Source organism: Festucalex cinctus, chromosome 1 (genome assembly GCF_051991245.1).
Source record: "Festucalex cinctus isolate MCC-2025b chromosome 1, RoL_Fcin_1.0, whole genome shotgun sequence".
Lineage (NCBI taxonomy): Eukaryota > Metazoa > Chordata > Actinopteri > Syngnathiformes > Syngnathidae > Festucalex > Festucalex cinctus.
Window position 1 is genome coordinate 37,284,383 of NC_135411.1, and position 21,653 is coordinate 37,306,035.

Genomic DNA, 21,653 nt, shown 5'->3' on the forward strand with positions numbered 1-21,653 from the left:
AAACCTAATCAAAACCAACATAGCCGCCCTGAACACAAATTAAAACTAGATTAAAAACAAAACAAAACCTCAAAACAAAATAAAAACTACCTATAATGAAAATTCCAAAACTATAACCTAACATTGAAATGTGGGCCCAATATACAAACTGTATGATTTTTAGTTTTACTAACAAAATGATCGGAATAAATAAATGTAAGTATGCAAGTCTAGCAAAGATGTAAGTTTGCAAATTAATTTTACTACAGGAACCAATGACGATGGTGGTCTCGCGGTGAGCAAGTAGGCTTATGCCTCCCAGTTGGATGTTGGACTGCTCCAGCCTCCCACTATGGTGTCAGTGTGCAACTTTGCATGTTTCCGTGGTGCCGGAGGTCTTCCTCGGAGACTCCAGCTTCCCGCAACATTCCAAAAACAGAAGGTGGAGAATTATGAACAGTTCTAAATACCAGTCAGTAAAAGCACAAAACCTTTTCCGTTCAAAAACGAAAAAGGAAAAACCTACTAACTGAAATGTATTTGGGGCTGATCGGGGGCACTTAAATAGTGGCCTGTGCTGTGCTGACTCCTATTTAACGTGAGTTTGAATGTGATTAGTTACTTCTGAACACAGCCACCACCCAATTAAGAGAGGGGTGTGGGCACTTGTGCAACAGACATCAGATGAGTTGTACAGGTCACAATGGAAAGCACACAAATTATCTGATAAAAAATTGAAAACTATGTAAGATCATTTCTGTTTTCTCTGAATTACAAACAATCGCAGAAATTCAGACAACCACTGTCTGTCTTAAAAAAGAAAAGGTATATAAATGAGAACACAATCAATATGTTTATGGAATTAATGGCTGCTGTAGTGTCAATGCAGAGACCGTCGATGAACTTCTGGATGAATTCACCAAAAAAATCTCAAATATTCTGGATGCTGTTGCTCCTATTAAAACTAAGACCATTTCATCCCGAACTAAAACACCTTGGAGGTGTGCTCCCACATAATGACTTTGAAATTAAAGTGCATAAAAGCTGAGTGAAAGTGGAGAAAAACTGAACTCCAAATTCATTTTGACCTGTACAGACAATGTATTTGTCATTCTAACAAAGAGCTAGTAATAGCTAGACAACAACACTTCTCTGAAATCATTAGCACTCGATTTGCCGTGATCGACAAACTCACAAATCAAACAGCGCCAGAACTCCTCTCAACAGATAAATGCAATGACGCAAGACCATGTGACTTTTTCAAAACTATTGTGAAATATGTTAAAATCGATTTACAGCAAATAATCAACAACTTCAATCAAGTGAGCTTCATACATCTCAAGCCCATTCTAAAAAAAGAAAAAGAAAAAGAAAAAGTGTTTTTTAATCAACTCAGCAATTTCTTGAGCTTAAACGGACTTTTGGATAAATTCCAGTCAGGTTTCCGACCTCATCACAGTACAGAAACAGCTCTGATTAAAGTACTGAATGATATAAGATTGAGCACTGATGCAGGGAAGGTATCGGTTCTCGTCTTGTTGGACCTCAGTGCAGCATTTGACACGATTGATCATAATATACTGTTCGACAGGCTGGAAACTTGGGTGGGGTTAAATGGAACAGTCCTAAAATGGTTCAGATTCTACTTGAAGGAGTTACTTTGTGACCATTGGAAATTTTGAATCTGATTGAAAGGCCATGATATGTGGGGTCCCTCAAGGGTCAGTCCTTGGACCCCTGTTGTTCAGACTGTATATATTACCTTTGGGTCAAATGCTTCAGAACGCCGATGTTGACTATCATAGTTATGCCGATGACACATAATTGTATTTATCAATGTCCCCAAATGACAGCAGTTCTATTAACGTATTGTGTCATTCTCTAGAGCAAGTTAACAACTGGATGAACCAAAATTTCCTTCAGCTGAACGAAAACAAAACAGAGGTCATATTTCGGCAATACGGAGAAGAGGATTGCTGTTAAAAAACAAAACAAAAACAAAAAACAGCTTGAGTCACTGTCTTTTGAAACCAAAAAACAAGTTCGAAATTTTGGGGTACTAATAGACTCAGACCTGACCTTTGGCAATCATATTAAATTCATCACTAAAACAGCCTTTTACCAGCTGAAAAACATATCCAGACTGAAGGACTGCATGCTTCAAGCAGACCAAGAGAAGCTTATCCATGCTTTTATCTCCAGCAGGCTCGATTACTGTAAAACTAAAAATCTTCTGACTGGACTCTCTCAAAAGAACATGAGACAATTGCAGCTCATTAAGAACGCTGCAGCTCGATTTTTGACCAAAACAAAGAGATCAGAACATATTACTCCAGTACTTAAGGATTTAAACTGGCTCCCAGTCAGATGTAGAATCGATTTTAAAGTTCTGCTACTGGTCTATAAATGGTTGGGTGCTGAATATATTCAAGAAATGCTGATTGAGTACAAACCCAGCAGGGCTCTGAGATCTACGGACTTAGGCCAACTAGTGGAACCCAGAGATCGACGCAAACATGGTGAAGCTGCATTTAGCTGTTATGCTGCACACAAATGGAATAGGCTGCCAACAGAAGTGAAGTCAGCCCAGAGTGTAAATGCTTTTAAATCCAGGTTAAAAACCCTCCCCCCCCCCCCCCCCCTCATCCCTTTGATTAAGGACTTTTAAACAACTTTAATTAATCAGGTTTTTCCATTTTATTTTTAAAAACTTCCTCATGCTAAAGGTTTTACATTTTGTAACCTACTTTTGTTTTCTCTTCTTTGCTCTGTTTGTTGATGCTTACGTGTTCTTTCCTTGTGTAAAGCACATCGAGTTGCCTTGTGTATGAAATGTGCTATACCAATAAACTTGCCTTGCCTAAAGTTTTGCCAGCTTGAGCGCTTCAAATCCATCAACACACACACACACTTCTTGATAAGTTTCCACCTCACAGCTATACACACTGAGCTTTACATCACGTCCTTACTAATGTACAATAACGTGTCTTAAAAATACTGTTATTTACGCCACTGTCTCTCAACCCTGGTCCTTGGGGCATACTAGCCAGCCCGTTTTTCATGTCTGCCTTTTCCAGTGCATGTGAGGATCGCTATCAGGCTTCTCCAGAGCTTGCTGATTAGCTGTCATTGGAATCACCTGCATTGTGAAGAGTGAGACACGGAAACCATGTTGGATAGTGTACCCCGAAGACCAGGGTTGAGAAACATTGGTTTATGCATTTGTTGGCGCTGCTGTGTGAGCAGTCTTTTTGAGGCCGTATCCTGTAAGTGCACCTAAAAATTCTGCTGACCAAGACTTTTTTTTTTTTTTTTTTTTACATGACCGTACTTTTATCTTTATATACATTTTTTGATACATTTAAAAAAAGTATTACAACTCATTATGGGATGTGTGCAGAATTTTGATGGGAAAAAAAAAAGTGTTTCACTGTTTGGAATATGGCTTTGACACAAAATGTGGGGAAAAACATCAAGTGCTGATCATTTCGAAATGAACTCTGGAATACCTGCTAATGCAACTGCATCGCATGGACCTGCAACCTATTTCTCAAAAACAAAACAAAAAAGTTTTTATATTGGAGTCAGGAGCATGCAGATGGAGTCAAGGACATGAGTAATTCTTGGTCATGGTCCTCACAGATCATGTATTGACAGGCACCCAAATGCGATTGAAGGGCATAGAGACGGTTAAGGTTCCATCTATGAGGCAGTACTCGTGCAGTAATAACACAGGTGCACTTTTGTTTCACTGTCTGACGTCAAATACGTTATGAATGCATTCCTTATCTTAACTGTGCTCAACATTAAACATTACCATATTTTGCAATGTCTACATTGTGGCATTATATAAAACATTGGTATTATATTAAATCATTTGTCACATTTTTACCACTCATGGTGCTTCTGATGAATACTGTAAGCTCCAGAATACAATAAAATGACAGCATTATAAATCCATTCTTAAAGGAGAAGCGTTTTTCCAAATATTTTATTGTCATAGTTGTTTGCTTTAATATTTGAGCACGCTCAAGCAGACAGCCAGAACGCCACACAAGAAACCAAAAACTGGGTAAAAGCAAAGGGAGTCATGAACACCCAAATAAACATTTTGGTTTCAATTGTTGAAATTCTTTCAGACTATTTGTTTTTGCAGCACTTTTTTTCTGAAATCACTTTACATTCCAAGCAAAAATCTTGGTCCACATTTGTTCACAGATATAACTTCTGTCATTTACGAAAGCAAGTAAATAAAATGGAATAGAGAGAAAAAAAAAAAATAAATTGCTTTCATGATGAATTGACCAGACAAGAGAGGTGGGGAGAGGTGGAGGGCGGGCTAACCCAAAAATGGCAGCGGAGCTCTCAATATGAGAAAGCTGACTTGAGTGGACTTCATCTTGGATTTCACTGACTTAAAAACCGGTATCTCTTTATCATGTTTTTTTCTTTTCTTCTGAAGCTGATCATCGACACACAGAAGGTAGGCGTCAGAGGGAGGTGCCTTTGCCGCCGACAACACTGGGCAGGTTATGGCCGAGCTCCACCTGTTTCTTCCCAACTGGATTTTTCCAGCAACTGCGTCTTCAGTCTCGCTCTGCAACCAGCTTCAGAACCTTACCAATAGCGATGGTCTTACCTGAGAAACACACGCACACAATAATTTTGTCATAATCGTCAAGTGTTGCTTTGGCAGCCGCTCAAGTTTTTGGTTTTAGTCTTTTGGATGAAAATGCATCGTAGTTTTAGTCAACTTTTTAAGTCATTTCTGTAGATAATAGTTTTAAGTCCAGTTTTAGACAATAAAAAACCCAGAAAAACACAATATTTTTGTCTACGTCTTCATGTTATCGAAGTCTTGTTAGATTTGTGCTACAAGTATGTAAAGAGGAAATTTGGAGCACAAAAACATGTTTTGAATGTAGAAGAACCATTGTGTGAACTTCGTCCGCCAAACCAGTTAAGAAGACGTGCGCGCAAGCATGTGGCATAGACACATTGAAAGAAATTGTGGCTTAACTTTGTTCAAATAAATGACGAACATGATCAAACACCTTCAGATGGATATGTGGTGGATAAGTAAAGGGCGTGCTAGCTCCAGTGCTAGCCAAGCATTGCACTTCACAGGCAAGTAAAAGAATAAATGTTGTATGATAATAATGACCCAGCTAAAAACATACAGTACATCGTCATCTGTCCAGTCCTACTAAGCACATTATGGCTAAAAATATATTATTTAATGTTTATATTGATCAGTTAAACTTTTCATAGATTTGTTAACCTATTTAAAGGTTAAATAAAAAAATAAAATAAAATTACCTAAATTCAGCGTTTTGTCTATGGATCCTTATTTGAATGACTAATATATATATATATATATATATATATATATATATATATATATATATATATATATATATATATATATATCTCAACTGATAATGAGATATTTATATCGTGAAACGATTTTCAGTTATATGGCCCAGCCCTAATATAGAATACAAGCTAGTCATGCACCGGTTTGAAGAAATTGTGTAAACAAAACAAAATGACGCATGGACAATCTTGTTTATCTTAGAAATACAGCATGAGAAACTTAATTATACTGTTCTTAGTACTACTGCTACAACTGAAAAATGACAGCTTGACTAAATTGGAATATGCTTTATTTGACTGTGCTTTACCTTCATCCCGTAAGGTAAACCGTCCCATCTGAGGAAAGTCTTTAAAGGTCTCGAGGCAAATGGTTCCTGCCGTGCGCAGCCGAGCAATGCAGACCTGGTCTTGTTTCACAAATCGTGGCCGTGTCTTACTCTTCTCACCTGACTTTTTGTCTACCAGACAGATTAAGGCCTGAAGAGGGAAGAGAATCACACACAACATTTGGGATTTATGGAATTAGGAAGCAGAACAGTTTTGTTTTTGTTTTTTTAAACTTAAATCAGCATCCTCTTTTTACACACAATTTTCTCTTCCATCAAGTTTAATTTCGATCGATCAGCTGACTAGTGACCAGAAAGGCTTGCTTAATTGATACACATCACAAAAGTATTAGTGATATCAGGCATCAAGTAAAACAGCTCCATCCTCTGAATCTGCTCAGCCACAACTTGGCTTTTAAAAGGAACTTGAAATGTTAAGTTTTCCCTATATGATTTATGATCAGATTTAAAAAAAAAAACAAAAAACAAAAAAAACAAAAACATATAGGTATCTAACACTGTATATTCGCAGTTCGGCATTTGGAATTCCCCTCTTCACATTTTTTCGGAATATATCCTCTTTGCAAAACTCACCTATTCACTGCATTCGTCTCAGTTTGAATCATAGGGGATCCATGTAAAAGTAGTATGTACAATATATACAAGCAGATACAGTTTGAAGGATGTTTGTGTTGAGTTATAAATTAAGTAAATAGAAAAAGAAGATTGCTTCTTGATTAACGCTGTCTGTTTCTTTTCTGTACATGATTGGAACCAAACTAAAAAAAAAAAAACATTCATTCATACACATCCCCCCACCCCCCCAAAAATAAAAAAAAAACAACAACAAAAAAAACAAAAACAAGTGATGGTCTTTCCCATCCTAGCCAAAGTGTGGTAAACTGTGGTATTCCTGACTTAATCCCTCCAACGCTCGTCTTAAACCTCAAATTCAAATGGATATTATGTGGTAAAGTGCTTGAGATGACCAAGTCATTTAAAAGCTTGTATATCGCCAATCTGAATGGTGAGTTACATCCTTGTAAATTAGGGCTGGGTATTGCCAACAACCTCACAATACGATACGTATAGCGATAGAGGGCTCACGATACGTATCGTATCGTGATACATATGTAGCCCAATACATGATCTTCAAGGCGATACATATTCCAATATTTTACATACATTTACGTGCATTTTTATTGCTGCAACAGTCATATATATACCTAAATGATATGTTTATTATGCTGGATGGCAAAAATGTTTTTGTTAGCAGCTCTTCTGGTTTGCCACCAAGCAGCATGCCTGGTCTAAGGCCCTGTTTACACGGAAGCAAAGCCGGCTTCGTTCCTCAAACAAATCTTGTACAGACAGAACCGTCTCAAGACGAGTGTCCAAAGTGTTTTGTGAATTTATTTTATCTGTCAAACTCGCCCATCAAAGTTATTGGGCGGGGCTAAAGCCTGATTCACTCAATCTTGTCTAATCGACTGCTTCGTCCTGGACTGGTTAGAAACATGGCGGCTACGGTGATGGATTTTTGGCTGATATAGAGTGATCGAGGCTTGTTGTTTGTACTTTCCCGCCTCGACTCTCGCGAGATCTCGCAGTTCATGTAGGCGGTCACATCATGCAACGTCACGAGAATAAATTGTTTGCGTGTTTCAGACCGGATACATTTAAGGGATTATCTCAAATTCGATTAGACTAAATATTATAGATAGATGCAGGGAGATTATTAAGTCTTTGTTTATGATGCCTGGAAATTGCAGTGTAGCGGGCAGCAAGTGATACCTCGACATATGCTGGCTTTTAGGTCGACACGAGTGTCTACATTGCTTTGGAATGTGATAGTGTTTACGGTTTGTTGTTAATTTAATGTTTTGTTTTCGTACGTTTGATTTTTACTCCATGTAGGCTACAGTAGTTTTCTTGCAGTGATTTCTTTTAAAGTGCTCTCCAATTAAAGTTGAGCTGAATTTAAATTTGCTACTGTTGTTAGTAACGTTTTACATAGATAAACGCAAATTCTGTTTTGTGGGTTTTTTTTTTGGTTTGTTTGTTCGTTTTTTGTTGCAATGTTTTGATCACTTTGGTGATGTTTGTTGTTGGACTTACAACAGTTTAGAAAGTGGCGGACTGGCCACCATTGTGGCTTCTCGCTGAGGCACTGATCTCTATTTAGTGCTGGATGGTTGATGGTTAGCCGCCCTGTGGCTAACCAGGGCACTGACTAGAAAAAAAAAAAAAGACGAAAAAAAATGGAGCCTTGGCTATTTCGTTAAACCGCTTTGTGCTTAAAGGGATCGTTCGGCTTTTTTAACATGAATCTCAATTTGATCCTCACCTCCCGTGTGTGCGATCAGCACTGACTTACCCCTGACAGCGTTCTGTGACACGCGTTCTGGTTCGGCGTTGGACGAGAGGAAAATAGTCCAGCAAGCTGGCTGGGGTCTCGGAAATAAAGCGTTTTTCTTCTAAAAACTATTTGTTTTCAAAAGCGTGATACATTTCCATCACAATACTCTTTTCTGAATAAAATCAGACGCCATTACCGCCAGCCACTACTTTTCTGTTCGTTCGTTCGTATCACTGCGCGGCGCCCTGTAGAACGCTAACCGACGCACTGCAGCCAGCTAGCTGATACTTCCGCCTGAAGTTGTTTGCCTTTTCGGCGGAAGTATCAGCTAGCTGGCTGCAGTGCGTCGGTTAGCGTTCTACAGGGCGTCGCGCAGTGATACGAACGAACAGAAAAGTAGTGGCTGGCGGTAATGGCGTCTGATTTTATTCAGAAAAGAGTATTGTGATGGAAATGTATCACGCTTTTGAAAACAAATAGTTTTTAGAAGAAAAACGCTGTATTTCCGAGACCCCAGCCAGCTTGCTGGACTATTTTCCTCTCGCCCAACGCCGAACCAGAACGCGTGTCACAGAACGCTGTCAGGGGTAAGTCAGTGCTGATCGCACACACGGGAGGTGAGGATCAAATTGAGATTCATGTTAAAAAAGCCGAACGATCCCTTTAATAAGACTTGTTGTGCCCTTGGGAAGCAATTGGGACACAAATGCGAGTGGCCCTTTACTTCCTACTTCCTTTTCTCCGTGAACGGGCGGAGTCACAAGACTAGTAGGAAATGCGAAAGAAAAGCGTTTCCATTAAAATTTTGCAAAGTACTTCCATTTCAACACGTCTCAAAAAGCACCTCATGAAAGCCTAAATCTGAGTCTAACGGAAACGCACCTATTGAGGTGAATAGCGCCACCCAGCCTATCAATTGTGTTTACTAGCTACTCACTCCGCGCATCAATTGACTATTCTGAACTGGATTTGGCTTGACTTGGTGAGCAGATTGACCAATCAGGTGATAGGACCTGCCCACCAAACTTTGATGGGCGAGTTTGACACAAAATAAATTCACGAAAGACCGCAACACAGTGACCATGAAATAATTAAATAGAGAAATAAATAAATTAATAACTATATACATAATCATAGGGAATTTAATTAATTAATGACGACCTTTGGCGTTAAATACTTTCCAACCTTTTATGTGCTTACCGTAATCTGCACCTCTTCAATGCACGTGTGAATGTGTAGGACAGCGTTATAACCCGGACAGATGATGGATTTGTGTTCAATAATGACAATCTAAAAGGAAAACACTGCTATGAGTTTTCACATTAATAAAATTGTGTAGGACTGACATAGCATTTGATTTGTTGTTCTAAAATGACCTGAGCATCAAAGGTGCGCCCAGAATGGCAGAGGTTCTCTGCATTACACAGGATGAAGCCAGGAAGGATCTCCTCCTCTTCAATGCCCTTCAGTCGCAACTTTAGATTTTCTCCAGGTCCTGCATCGTCTGTCTCCATGTCATCAGACAAGAGGCTCAGCACCTCCACCACATGCTGTTAAGACATAATGACATTCACATCATAGGAGCGGAGCAACGGGGAATTCAAGTGTAAAACACACAACAAACAAAAAATAAGATCAAGCTTTTATTGTCCGTACTAGAGAAACACAGGTCTTACCCTATTTGGCATCATAACAAGCTGCTGTGCTTTACTTATTGAGCCCGACTCAAGTTTGCCTAGAATGACCGTGCCCATGTCCTGCAGGAGAGACATAATTATGAGTAATGTTATTTCTTCTGTTTGAAATGCAACATTACTGTCACCAAGCAGCACAACCTTTCACTAACGGCGTTTCAATGACAGTTTTTCGCAAAATATAAGCAATATTTCTACTTTTAATAAAGTACAATTTTGACTTATAGGCGTTTCCATTGAAGAGTGTGTCGTTTCTGAGGTGCTCTCGTAATGACCCGACTCACAAGATTTCGTAATTCTGGAGGAGGTGCTCATGTATGTTTATGGATGACGGATGCTCGTTACGATTACTTGAAAAACATCTCTCTCCCCTCATCAGGTGGGATCGGGCATTTCATGGTGGTGGTGGTGTGTGCACGTGCTTACAACTCGTGAATGCTGCAGATAGATAGAAAACGGATTTCAACAACGACGTGTGTCAAACGCCACGTTTCTCGGGGGTAACAGCTTCTCATGCCACAATAATAAATTGTCTACGTGTATGGAGCGGCGGCCTTGGCTCTATAGCTACATTGTTTTGTGCTTAAAAAGACTTGTTAGCAGGAGTTAGTTCCGACAAAAAATCGAGTAGCCTGGTATTACAGGGTTCACCAAGTTAAATTTTAAACCTTTTTTAAACCATTGTGACAAAAATTTTAGACCTCTCAACGCGGAGGAGCAGCGGCTCGACTCCGAGTCCCTCCCGGATGACCGAGCTTCTCACCCTATCACTAAGGGAGAGCCCGGACACCCTGCGGAGGAAACTCATTTCGGCCGCTTGTATCCGGGATCTTGTTCTTTCGGTTACGACCCACAGCTTGTGACCATAGGTGAGGGTTGGAACGTACATCGACCGGTAATTCGAGAGATTCGCCTTTTGGCTCAGCTCTTTCTTCACTACGACGGACCGATACGAGACCGCATCACTGCAGACACTGCACCGATCCGCCTGTCGATCTCTCGCTCCATCCTACCGTCACTCGTGAACAAGACCCCAAGATACTCCTCCACTTGGGGCAGGATCTCATCTCCGACCCGGAGAGGACACGCTACCCTTTTCCGACTGAGGACCATGGTCTTGGATTTGGAGGTGCTGATCTTCATCCCAACCGCTTTACACTTGGTTGCGAACCGCTCTAGTGAGAGTTGGAGATCCCGGCTTGAAGAAACCAACAGCACCACATCATCTGCAAAAAGCAGAGAAGCAATGCTGAGGCCACCAAACCAGAACCCCTCAACGCCTCGGCTGCGCCTAGAAATTCTGTCCATAAAAATTATGAACAGAATCGGTGGCAAAGGGCAGCATTGGCAGAGTCCAACCCTCACTGGAAATGAATCTCTTACCCCGGGTTTTCACCGGTTGCGGTTGCGGTGCGGTTGCGGTGCGGTCCGGCGACGCAAGCAATTAGATTCCATTCATTCGAATGGTGCAGTTTACACCGCTTGCGGGTGCGTTGCGTGTCGACTGCGGAAGGCCTGCGGCGTGCCGCAAGCCTTCCGCAAGGATAGACCTATTTTCTATTTTTGCCGGACGCCGCAGCGGTAGGCCTCCGGCAAATGGCAAGCTAGCACAAAACACATCGAGCGGGACAGGAAGACCGAGGCAGTTTCAAAATAAATTTCCGATTACTTTTCAGAATAAAACACTCGCCAGCTCCTATTTCGCAAGTTTTTCAGCAAAACGTGACGTGGGCGTCGCCGGGCCATGTGCTCATTCACGGTTTAGACACCAGCGAACATGGACGAGGAGAGGTTTATATTGGAGGTGGAAAACCACAAAATAATATATGACACGGCACATCCTTTTTATAAGGACTGTAATGTATTGTGAGTTTGATGTTCGCGATTGCTTGTTGTGCCCGTCTCGCTTGCCGTACTGAGCGGCAGCCGGACGCGGAAGACAGAAATAAAGAGTGGACCCGCACTGACCCGACTCTCGTTATTAATATACTTTACAAGGACAACCAAAAAAAGGATGCTGCATGGAATCTCATAGCAGAAGAAGAAGAAAATGTTAAATCAAAAGAAGTCCACCTCTCGTTGTGAAATGCCACATGATCGCGCGCGCGGTCCCGCGAGACACGTTGGGAAGTGGGCGGCGACAGAGCTGCCGGACCGCAGCTGTGCGGAGCCGGTGTGGATTGACAAAAAAATTGACCCGTCCGGAGCACGCAGTCAAGACGCACCGCACCGCAACCGCACCGCAACCGCATCCGGTGAAAACCCCGGGTTACTGCCAGCAATGCGGACCAAACTCTGGCAACGGTCATACAGGGACCGAACAGCCCGTATCAGGGGGCTCGGTACCCCGTACTCCCGAAGCACCCCCCCACAGGACTCCCCGAGAGACACGGTCGAACGCCTTCTCCAAATCCACAAAACACATGTGGACAGGTTGCGCGAACTCCCACGCACCCTCGAGGATCTTGCTTAGGGTGTAGAGCTGGTCCACTGTTCCACGGCCAGGACGAAAACCACACTGCTCCTCCTGAATCCGAGATTAGACTTCCCAACGGAGCCCTCTTTCCAGCACCCTGAATAGACCTTACCAGGGAGGCTATCGAGTGCGATCCCCCTGAAGTTTGAACACACCCTCCGGTCCTCCTTCTTAAAAAGGGGGACCACCACCCCGGTCTGCCAATCCAATAACGGTGTTTAAATAGCAAAACTGTAGGTGGTTTGTGATAGGTGGGTTTACGTTAGCCTGCTAGATAGCGTTATCATACGTTCCCACTTTCTCATCGCTTCTCCACGATTTACGTTGGTCACATATTTTGGTTTCTGAACGGCGTATTTCGCCACAAGGTGGGTAATTTTCAGGCCTGTTGATGTTTACCAACGCGGTACCTTTCAAATGAATTTCCAGCCAAGTTAACTTTGGACACTGGCAACCATTAAGGTTCAACGCTTTTCCCTCTCACACGACATGAATACTAAATTAACACTTCCTGCGGCACCTACAAAACAAAGGTTTCCAGCTGTCAGAACAGCTTTACTGTGACAACACTGCATGCAGCTGTCAACATATGACATTTCCGTCTGCCAAAACGCACAGACAGTGCACGCATATTTCTTTTCTCAGAATGGACGGAGCGGATGGAAATTTTAAGACTTTGGTAAATAAAATTTTAGACCTGCGATGAAAATATGGGTGGTTTTTTTTAAGACATGTAAGGGATAAAATGTTTTTTTTAAAATTTTATTTTATTTTTTTTAAGACCCCGCGGGAACCCTGTATTAAATATAAGTGCGCAAAAAATCTTAAACGTTACCTTGTATTTGTCTACAATGGGTAATCTGATAGGGCCATCACTTGATCTGTTAAAATTTGGCAAACTGTCCAGGTGTGGAATGAATGGTAAACCTCTGAAAAAAGAAAATATGGACACATGTTGGAGTTAGAAGAATGTGGGCAAAAAGAAAAGAAAGGCTTTATGTCTGGTCATATTTAAGAACTTACGTGTACCAGGAGCACATATCAGTTGGCTCCTTCAGGTTGGCTCCTGTTAGCCCTGAGCATGGCATGAAATGAATGTCTTTCTTTGGGTTGAAGCCCACCTTCTTCAAAAATGGCACTAGTTTCTCCTTACACTCTTCATACCTGAGCATTGGGACAGAAAGGGGGCCATGTAAAGTGCATGGAGAAAAAAATAAAAATAAACTGAAATGCCATGACACTGCATTCAAGTGGAACCTGAGTTTACCAAGTTTATTCACTCAATGGCTCACGCTCCACTGACAGCTACTTGTGAGCAAACTCAAAGATACAGAGCCATGTGACAATTGCGTGCAAGAAAGCACAACTCCACATTCCGCGTGGATGCTGTGACTGTTCACAAAGTGACAGACTCTTTCCAAAAAAAATGCCAATATCTTGGAAACGTTGAATAATTTCCACAATTCAATTCAAAAAGTTAAACTTTCATTGATTGTAGATTTAGGGCCCACAATTTAAACATTTTAAAGTTTTAATTGGTTTCTTTGTACACAATTTGGGCTTCCTGCTTGTAAAACCTACACAACAGGATTTCCCAAAAAAATACAACACTGAAGAAATAATTATGTATACTTCTCAGTATGTCAGAAAATGCTGTCATAAAACAATTTAACAGGGACATTCGTGACCTGAAGTTCCGTAACTATCTCGAGTTTATCTTGTGCACTAAATTGTGAAATATTGACCTGATTCCAAGGTTAGAGCAAACACTTTTCATTTATGAGCAAATCAATAATCTGATCTCTATCTTACAGATAAGACTCAAACAGTACCAAACCAACTTTTCAAGATAAAAATGGCGCAGCTTGATTTCCCAATTGTTGACCCTTGCAGAAATTCGGGACAGAGTCCTCAATATTCAAAAGACTCCAATTGATTCTCACTGATTTGATCCGGCCACCAACCCAAAACTAAAAAGGTATGTCATGCCCCACATGAGCGTGTCCAAGTGATGTACACCAATACTGTAAATTGATTATGATGAAATCTAACTACTCTATTTTTTCCGATTATACGTTGCTCCGGATTATAAGTCGAACCAGCCAAAAAAATGCATAATTAAGAAGGAAAAAACACAAGTCGCACTGGAGTATAAGTCGCATTTTTGGGGGAAATTTATTTGGTACAATCCAACACACCAAAGACATACATGCCGTCTTGAAAGGCAATTTAAAATAAAAATAAAAGAGAACAACAGGCTGAATAAGTGTACGGTATACTAACGTTACATGACTGACATGCCTGGTAATGTCAGTAACAACGTAACATATTAAGAGTTTGTAGCAAGCAGTGACGCGAGTCGGAGGGTTGAAGCACAGAGCCAAAGGCTGGTGTTTTGACATCAGCTTCTGAGGTCTTAACAGCAACTCCCCACTCAGCTAGAAGCTAACAGGCTAACTCCCCTTTTCCACATAACAAAACCTTCCACCCGGAACTCTCCCTTCGTCCCAACGTTCCGTGGGGGAATTATGTTCCCATCACTACAAGTTATTCATATAACTCTAGCATAAAGAACATGCTAACAAGTTTACCAAACTATCAGTTTCACTCACTCAATCACTAAATCCAATGAAATCTTCATCCTTTGTGTCACTTATATCACTCAATATCTGTTATAGATTCTGATGCACCAAACGATAGATATTAGTATCTCAGCTGATGTAAATAACTTCAACATACTTCCTTGACACCACTACTTCCCTTTCAGCCAAGGCTTTTCGCAAATGGCAAACCACTAATGGTCAGAGAAGGGGGCGGGGTGAGGTAATGCATAAATTTACAGAAAATACGAATATATCCACATTTGATTTAGAACACACCCGTGCAAACTTTCCCTTGCTTTTATCCACCACATATTTAATTCAAGGAAAATGTGATTTCAATGATTGAAAGTACAAATCATAGTTTTGTTCTTTGCTTGAGACAATTATAAATGTGATTACAATTTAGCAAAGGAAGATGTTTCTGTCATGTCCAAATGAGGCACGATATTGCAAGACTAACTTTATTTATAGTGTGATCATTCCGATGCATCTACCTACCTTTCTAGGCTCCAGTTGACTGTAGGGTCATCCATTTTATTCACCAAAACAATCAGGTGCTTGACACCCGCTGTTTTGGCCAACATAGCGTGCTCCCGTGTTTGTCCGCCCTTTTCAAAACCTGTTTCAAACTCGCCTTTCCTGGCAGAGATCACCTGGAGGACAGCATTTGTTGTGTTACAATCTAACTGTAAATGACATAAAATATAACATAAAAGATGCAACAAGGAACACATGCCACCAGGCATTTTGGTTGACATACAGTGCTAAATCCAGGCCGTTATACTGCAGCTGAATTAATTTGTAACTGACTGATCAGGTTTTGATTTACAAGTTTCAATTAGGGATGTCCCAATCACACCTTTTTGGAGTCCGAGTCACCACATTTTGAAATCGGCCGATTCCGAGTCACGATCCCTTGGCATTTCGGTATTTTAAACCCTTCCAACAGTTAACTATAGGCATATAATGATTAAATCTTACCTTTGACACCAGGGCGATGTATTTTTTTTTTGACATATTACATATTTAAATATTAAGTGTTTTGCTGGTTAGTTTTCTAATACGGAAGTAAAACCGGTTCAGTAAAAGCCCGCCTCTCCCCGTGTGATTGCCGCGCTCCCAGCGAGGCGACTGCAGTCTGCTGTTGGAGATCTGCGTTTGAGCACTCCTCTGAATGCAAGCCATAATTTCTTCAATAAACATTTTAAACAAAACGGCTCCTTGCCGGAGAAGGAGGGGAGGAGAGGGAAGAAAGGAGACGAAAGAAGAAGGAGGGGGGGGGGGGGAAACCTGAGCTGGTCTCGAAACGGGGACTTGCTGCTTAGAGCGCAAGCACACTAACTAGTAACCACTCTACTATCCATTCAGTTAGGTTCAACACTGCAAAAGTTTTACTTGTATTTTACACACGTGTCAGCCAGGACCTTTGTGGGATTTTAAGACAGCCAATTGTCGCTACACATTGGCATTGCAAATGTGAAGGATAATTGATTGGTTTCAATTCATTTGGACAGAATGTTTATTGATAAAGACTACTTTTGTCACTATCCCATGGAGGTCTCAGAGAAAGTGGGCGTGCGTTTAGTCTGCAGAGGCGGTACGGGGGTGGGTCTGCACCTTATGACGTCAAAGAGTGCCAACAGCTCGTTTTCGAAGGTTGGGAGGGGCTGGTGCTTGGAGAGCAGAATGACCTAGAATTTCTCAGAGAGGGCGAATGGAGGAAAACACCACTTCGGTCATGTGTTTGGTGAGGAATTGGCATTTCAACATGACTAAAAGCTCCAAAAAGTTGATTTATCATATTGCTGTTCGTTTAAGAAGAAGAAGAAGAAAAAAAAAAAGTTTTTTTTTTTTTTTTTTTTTTTAAATACAAAACCACCCATCTTTTATATGGTGAGTGGAGCAGTGTAAGCTAAGTAAAACATTTACCCCACCGCCCCCTTTTTGTGGAACATCTATTCAAAGGGCTGTTATTAACCAGTATATTATTTTTTTTAACAAGAGCTTTATTATTGAGAACCTACTGTAACCATTTTAAAGCGTAAGCGAAACAAAGCCAACTTCACAACAAACAAAAGGCTGCATTTGAAGAGCAAGCAAGCAAAATGTATTTAATCTTACCATAGCCTGACTGGTCGACTCGCACCAGTCTAGACTGCTGGCCAGGGCGGGGTTTAGCGACCCCGCGAAGGAATTCGGACCTTCTAGATTCGCGCTACGCTAGGCTAGGCTAAGCGCCGTGGTCCCTCCAACGCTGCTGCAGAGTCCCAGCGGGTGCCTCACCCGGATCTGCGGGGAGGACTCAGAGCACGTCCAGAGCCGCCAGTGGCTGATTGCAGCGGGGCCGCCTGACATTGAAGTGCAACGCACAGTGGGGAAGCGTGCAACACATCTACTGTATATTAGTAATAGAACAATGTTTTTTTCAGGGCCGATGCGGATACCGATTATTAGTAGTCAGGGAGGCCGATAACCGATATTTCCAACAGATATTCATTTGCAATATGAGAAAATAATAGCAGAAAATTAAAAAAACAAAAACGTTTTCTTTTAAATTTAAACATATAGACAGCTTTGTTGAAAAATGTTAACAGAAATTGTAGGTAGGTTCCAGGGTCATTAAGCTAAATTAAAAACTAATCAAGTAAATAAATAAATAATTTTCAGTGGGTGACAAATGTATGCAGAATTAAATGTAACTAATTTGGGGTTTTCGTCAGGATTTGTAAAAGATTTTAAAAAGATCTTTGCAGACAGTGAAAAATTGTCTGAATATTTTCAAAATGCCTTTGCGACAAGTAAAAACACAAAATTCGCTACGTTCGAAAGCATTCACAGCTTGGTGAAATTTCAGTTTTGTGGGCTTTCGGATTCATCAAAAGGATGATGCCGATATTTGTCAAAATGTCAAATACTGATAATCGGCCCGGCCAATAATTGGTCTATCCCTACTGTATATCCTTTGCGCCACACAAAATGCTCACTTTGCACATAGTGCAAATCTCCGTTTTACACATTAAATATAACTTATCATCTACTTCCAAATACCTCGGCATTGTTTCCTTGTTTAGCCCCTTCCGCTCGATGGCATTATGCAAATAATGTCACTGCAGCAAAGTGACGTCATGCCACACGCTAAGCTGATTATATATATAACCTCATATTTATTCGAGTCCTGACCAGGAGACAACGTCCAATTCCGATCACGTGATCAGATCGGGACATCCCTAGTTTCAATCGGAATCAGATTTTGCATTGTATGTAACCGTATGCAGCACAATGTACCGGCATCCTTGGCCTTTTATTCTCTTGCAGTCCATACACATAGAACTCATGACTTTGACCATCCTAGCTTAGCATCACTGTAGGCACACAGCTCAAGTCCCAAATGAATCGACCTATTCATATCTGTGCAATGATGTCATGAGTAATAATGAATGATGTAATGAGTAGCATAATGGGTGATTTATCATAGGAAAGCTAAGATTATCTTTCTGGTTACACCAAAATTAAATTTTCGGAAATATGGGTCAATGACATGTGACTGATTTTGCTGTGGTGGGTCACATATGACACATACATGCAGACAGAATTGGTGTAAGAAGCTAAATGTGTATAACTTGGAATTGGCTTAATTAATGCATTACATCTAACATGGATGAGATGCTTGTGTGTGCAGTGAATTTTGAACAAACGTGAGTCTTTTCCTCTACCCACCAGCACAGCCAAATCAGCTTGTGATGCACCTCCAATCATGTTCGGCACAAAGCTCTTGTGGCCTGGTGCATCTAAGATGGTAAAGTGCTTTTTGTCTGTCTCAAAGTATGCTCGGCCCACTTCCACCGTCTTGCCTTTGTCTCTCTCCTCTTGATTGGTGTCCAAGGCCCAAGACAAGTACCTTAAAGAAAGAATTGAGATGTTTAAATCGTCCACATTTTTGAGGAAGACGGGGGATTTATTTTTGTATTATTTGTTACATTTCTTTTTAACGATTATTAATTTTTCATTTCTCACCAGTGAGCACATTTCCATTTTGTAGCTTGAAAAAAAAAAAAGAAAACAGACAGGACAACACACCCACTCACCAGGTTTCTCGGTTCTTCTCCTTTGCCTCTCTCTCATATTTCTCTAATGTTCTCTTATCTACCATGCCTGTAAGATACCTGGAGGTAAAGAAGTGAATAAGAGGACATATAAGATGAATAATTGTGTAATTTCACCGACAGTATTTTTGGAGCTCACTAAAACAAAAACATTGCAACTTACATGATTTGTCCGCCAATAGTGGACTTTCCAGCATCTAAAGAGAAAAGAAATGTTAGTGTTAGACACTTTATTATGAACATGAAGTACCATATTTTCCGCACTATAAGGCGCACCTTCAATGAATGACGTATTTTAAAACTTTTTCCATATATAAGGCACACCGAATTATAAGGTGCACCTTCAATGAATGACATATTTTAAAACTTTCTCCATATATAAAGCTCTACAGTAGAGGCTGGGATTACGTTATGCATCTATTAGATGGTGCTGCACTAAAGGGAATGTCAACAAAAGAGTCAGATAGGTCAGTCAAACTTTATTAATAGATTACAAACCAGCTTTCTGACAACTCCATTCACTCCCAAAATGAATAAACAGTTTTTTTTTTATTATTTTCTCAGAGGTAAAGTATTCGTATTAGCTAGCGATCCAAGATGGCGGGATCTTCTGCGCATGCGCGTCACCGATCGTACAGGGTCACTGATAGCGTCTTGACAGCGAGACCTGTTGCGGCTCAATATTGATCCATATACAAGGCGCACTGGATTACAAGGCGCATGGTCAGCTTTTCAAAAAATTGAAGGCTTTTAGGTGCACCCTATAGTGCGGAAAATACAGTACACATAAGGTGGGAAAACAACAAAAAAGAATTACTTGTTTCATCCAACTTTAACTGTTTCCGCAACCATCCATTTTCTGTGATGTGCTCGTTCGGGTTGTGGGTTCCTCTTAGATTCTTATGTCTTTTACTTACACTTAATTTTCAGGCTTTGGCAAATTATAAATGATAATCTTCATATCTGACATTTTTTTTTAAAGTATAAAAATAATTTATTTGTTTGGTTCGGCTTATTTGACAGTTGGTTATTTGAGTTGACAGTTTAATGCTGTTATAAATTCTTTCCTCTAATTTGTATGGCTATACATCTGTATATATTTTCAAGAAAAGGTTTGTGTTTTTGAACAATATTTAATTAAAAAAAAAAAAAAGTATTCTTCACAACTGCAAGACATTGACATAAATATTGATGCTTGCTATCGCTCAGTACTCAAATTTAAGAACTTCGGTCTGGGAAAGTGTAAAGATGAGTTAAAGATGTGCATTTTTTCCCCCCTCTACTCATAATTTCCTGATTGTATATAACAGGCAGCGAGATGTATGCAATATAGATGCTATTCACTGACATCAGAGGATGACATGATCTTGCGAGTTAGTGACATAAGGTGGCTAGTTTAAAACGTTCTCAGCCATGCTGCCATTGTGTGTACAACAAATTTTATTTTTGTTATTGATAATGTCATCCTCAGCTTCCTCTAATGTTAAAGACAATGCACGGAAGGTTTAGATCAGTGTTCACCAATTCCGATCCTCGAGGACTGGAGCCCTGCAGGTTTTAGGCGTTTCCGCCCACTAGCACACCTAATTCATATAATCAGCTCATCAGCATGCCTGATAACAATCCTGATCTTTAGTATCAGGTGCTTTGGCCAGGTGCGATCCCTGGCTTAGATCAACACTCCTTGGAGCGGTACAAGTTGAAATATTGTTGGATACATGCAATCAATTGGATTATTTTGAGACCAAATTAACCTGTATTGAAGACAAACAACTGCATTCAGTACATTCGTCATAACTTATGAGCCATATTTGCACTGACCTACATGTCCGATGAACACGACATTGATGTGCTCCTTCTTGGGTGCATCTGGTTGAGTAGGCGGAACCTTGGGTGCAGGCATTTCTTCTTCCTCTTCCACCATCTCTGACCCCATCTCCTCAGTTGTTGCTACCGTCATTGGCCCACGGTCACCACAGCACCCGCCTCCTGGCTCTTCCTCGTTTGGTTCAGCTTCTTTCTGGTCCCATGGTTCCTCTGGGGTCATTTCCGTGTCACCATTCTCCAATGGAACTGCAAAAACATTTCAGATTGACTTTCTTCAAATAATCATTTTAGGAAAGTATCTATTAGTTATTTGTTAAAAATGAATGCAGAGTTCAACAGCCAATCAAGCACATGCAAGACCGCTTAATTTAGTCAGAATCTCAGTAACACATTTTGTTATATGTTACCTATGACGGAAACAATTCTAGGTTCTTGAAGAATTGTTTTTTTTTGTTTTTTTTTAAACAAAACAATGACGGTATGTGTGTGTAAGAATCTCTAAGAAGCTGATGCTCACCTACAACTTAATTGGAGACGAGTAGGAGATCACATTCAAATAGAGGGGTCATTCACATAAAATTGAAATTTCTTTAAGAGCACTCCAGTAATTTGTTACAAGACTTGCTATAACACTGTCTGTACATTACAGGACAACAAATGCCAAGAAAACAGAGCTCACTGCTGAAATGCTCGCTGGCACACACCTAAGACATTGAGGCCATACCTACCAGCACTTTCTGTCACCTCCATGGTGGCTGTTTTTTCAACAGCAACTGAAAAACAACATATGTTATGCAAAATGACGACTGCCAAGCATTATTTCAAGTCCAATAATCAGGTATTAGTATCCTGTATAATGTTACAAGTTATTGTTCTGTTGATCAAAGACGTACACAATTAATAGCAATTT

The 21,653-nt window shown here is 40.6% G+C and overlaps 1 protein-coding gene across 2 annotated transcripts in view; it reads right to left on the reverse strand.

Annotated features, from left to right (window-relative positions):
* Positions 1-3,949: 3,949 nt before the first annotated feature.
* Positions 3,950-21,653, reverse strand: part of gspt1l (G1 to S phase transition 1, like) — a 19,820-nt gene continuing 2,116 nt past the window's right edge. Inside the window, exons 2-14 of one of the 2 annotated variants that reach the window (XM_077534039.1) lie at positions 21,472-21,516; positions 20,738-20,989; positions 19,080-19,113; positions 18,899-18,976; positions 18,531-18,711; positions 15,312-15,466; positions 13,234-13,374; positions 13,046-13,139; positions 9,717-9,797; positions 9,417-9,590; positions 9,241-9,330; positions 5,664-5,832; positions 3,950-4,618 (exon numbers count right to left, since the gene is read on the reverse strand). In XM_077534039.1, the coding sequence (XP_077390165.1) occupies positions 4,566-4,618; positions 5,664-5,832; positions 9,241-9,330; positions 9,417-9,590; positions 9,717-9,797; positions 13,046-13,139; positions 13,234-13,374; positions 15,312-15,466; positions 18,531-18,711; positions 18,899-18,976; positions 19,080-19,113; positions 20,738-20,989; positions 21,472-21,516 (1,547 nt within the window). In that variant the 3' untranslated portion in view covers positions 3,950-4,565. The remainder of the gene's footprint in view (positions 4,619-5,663; positions 5,833-9,240; positions 9,331-9,416; positions 9,591-9,716; positions 9,798-13,045; positions 13,140-13,233; positions 13,375-15,311; positions 15,467-18,530; positions 18,712-18,898; positions 18,977-19,079; positions 19,114-20,737; positions 20,990-21,471; positions 21,517-21,653) is intronic. The other variant, XM_077534049.1, reaches the window with a different exon arrangement.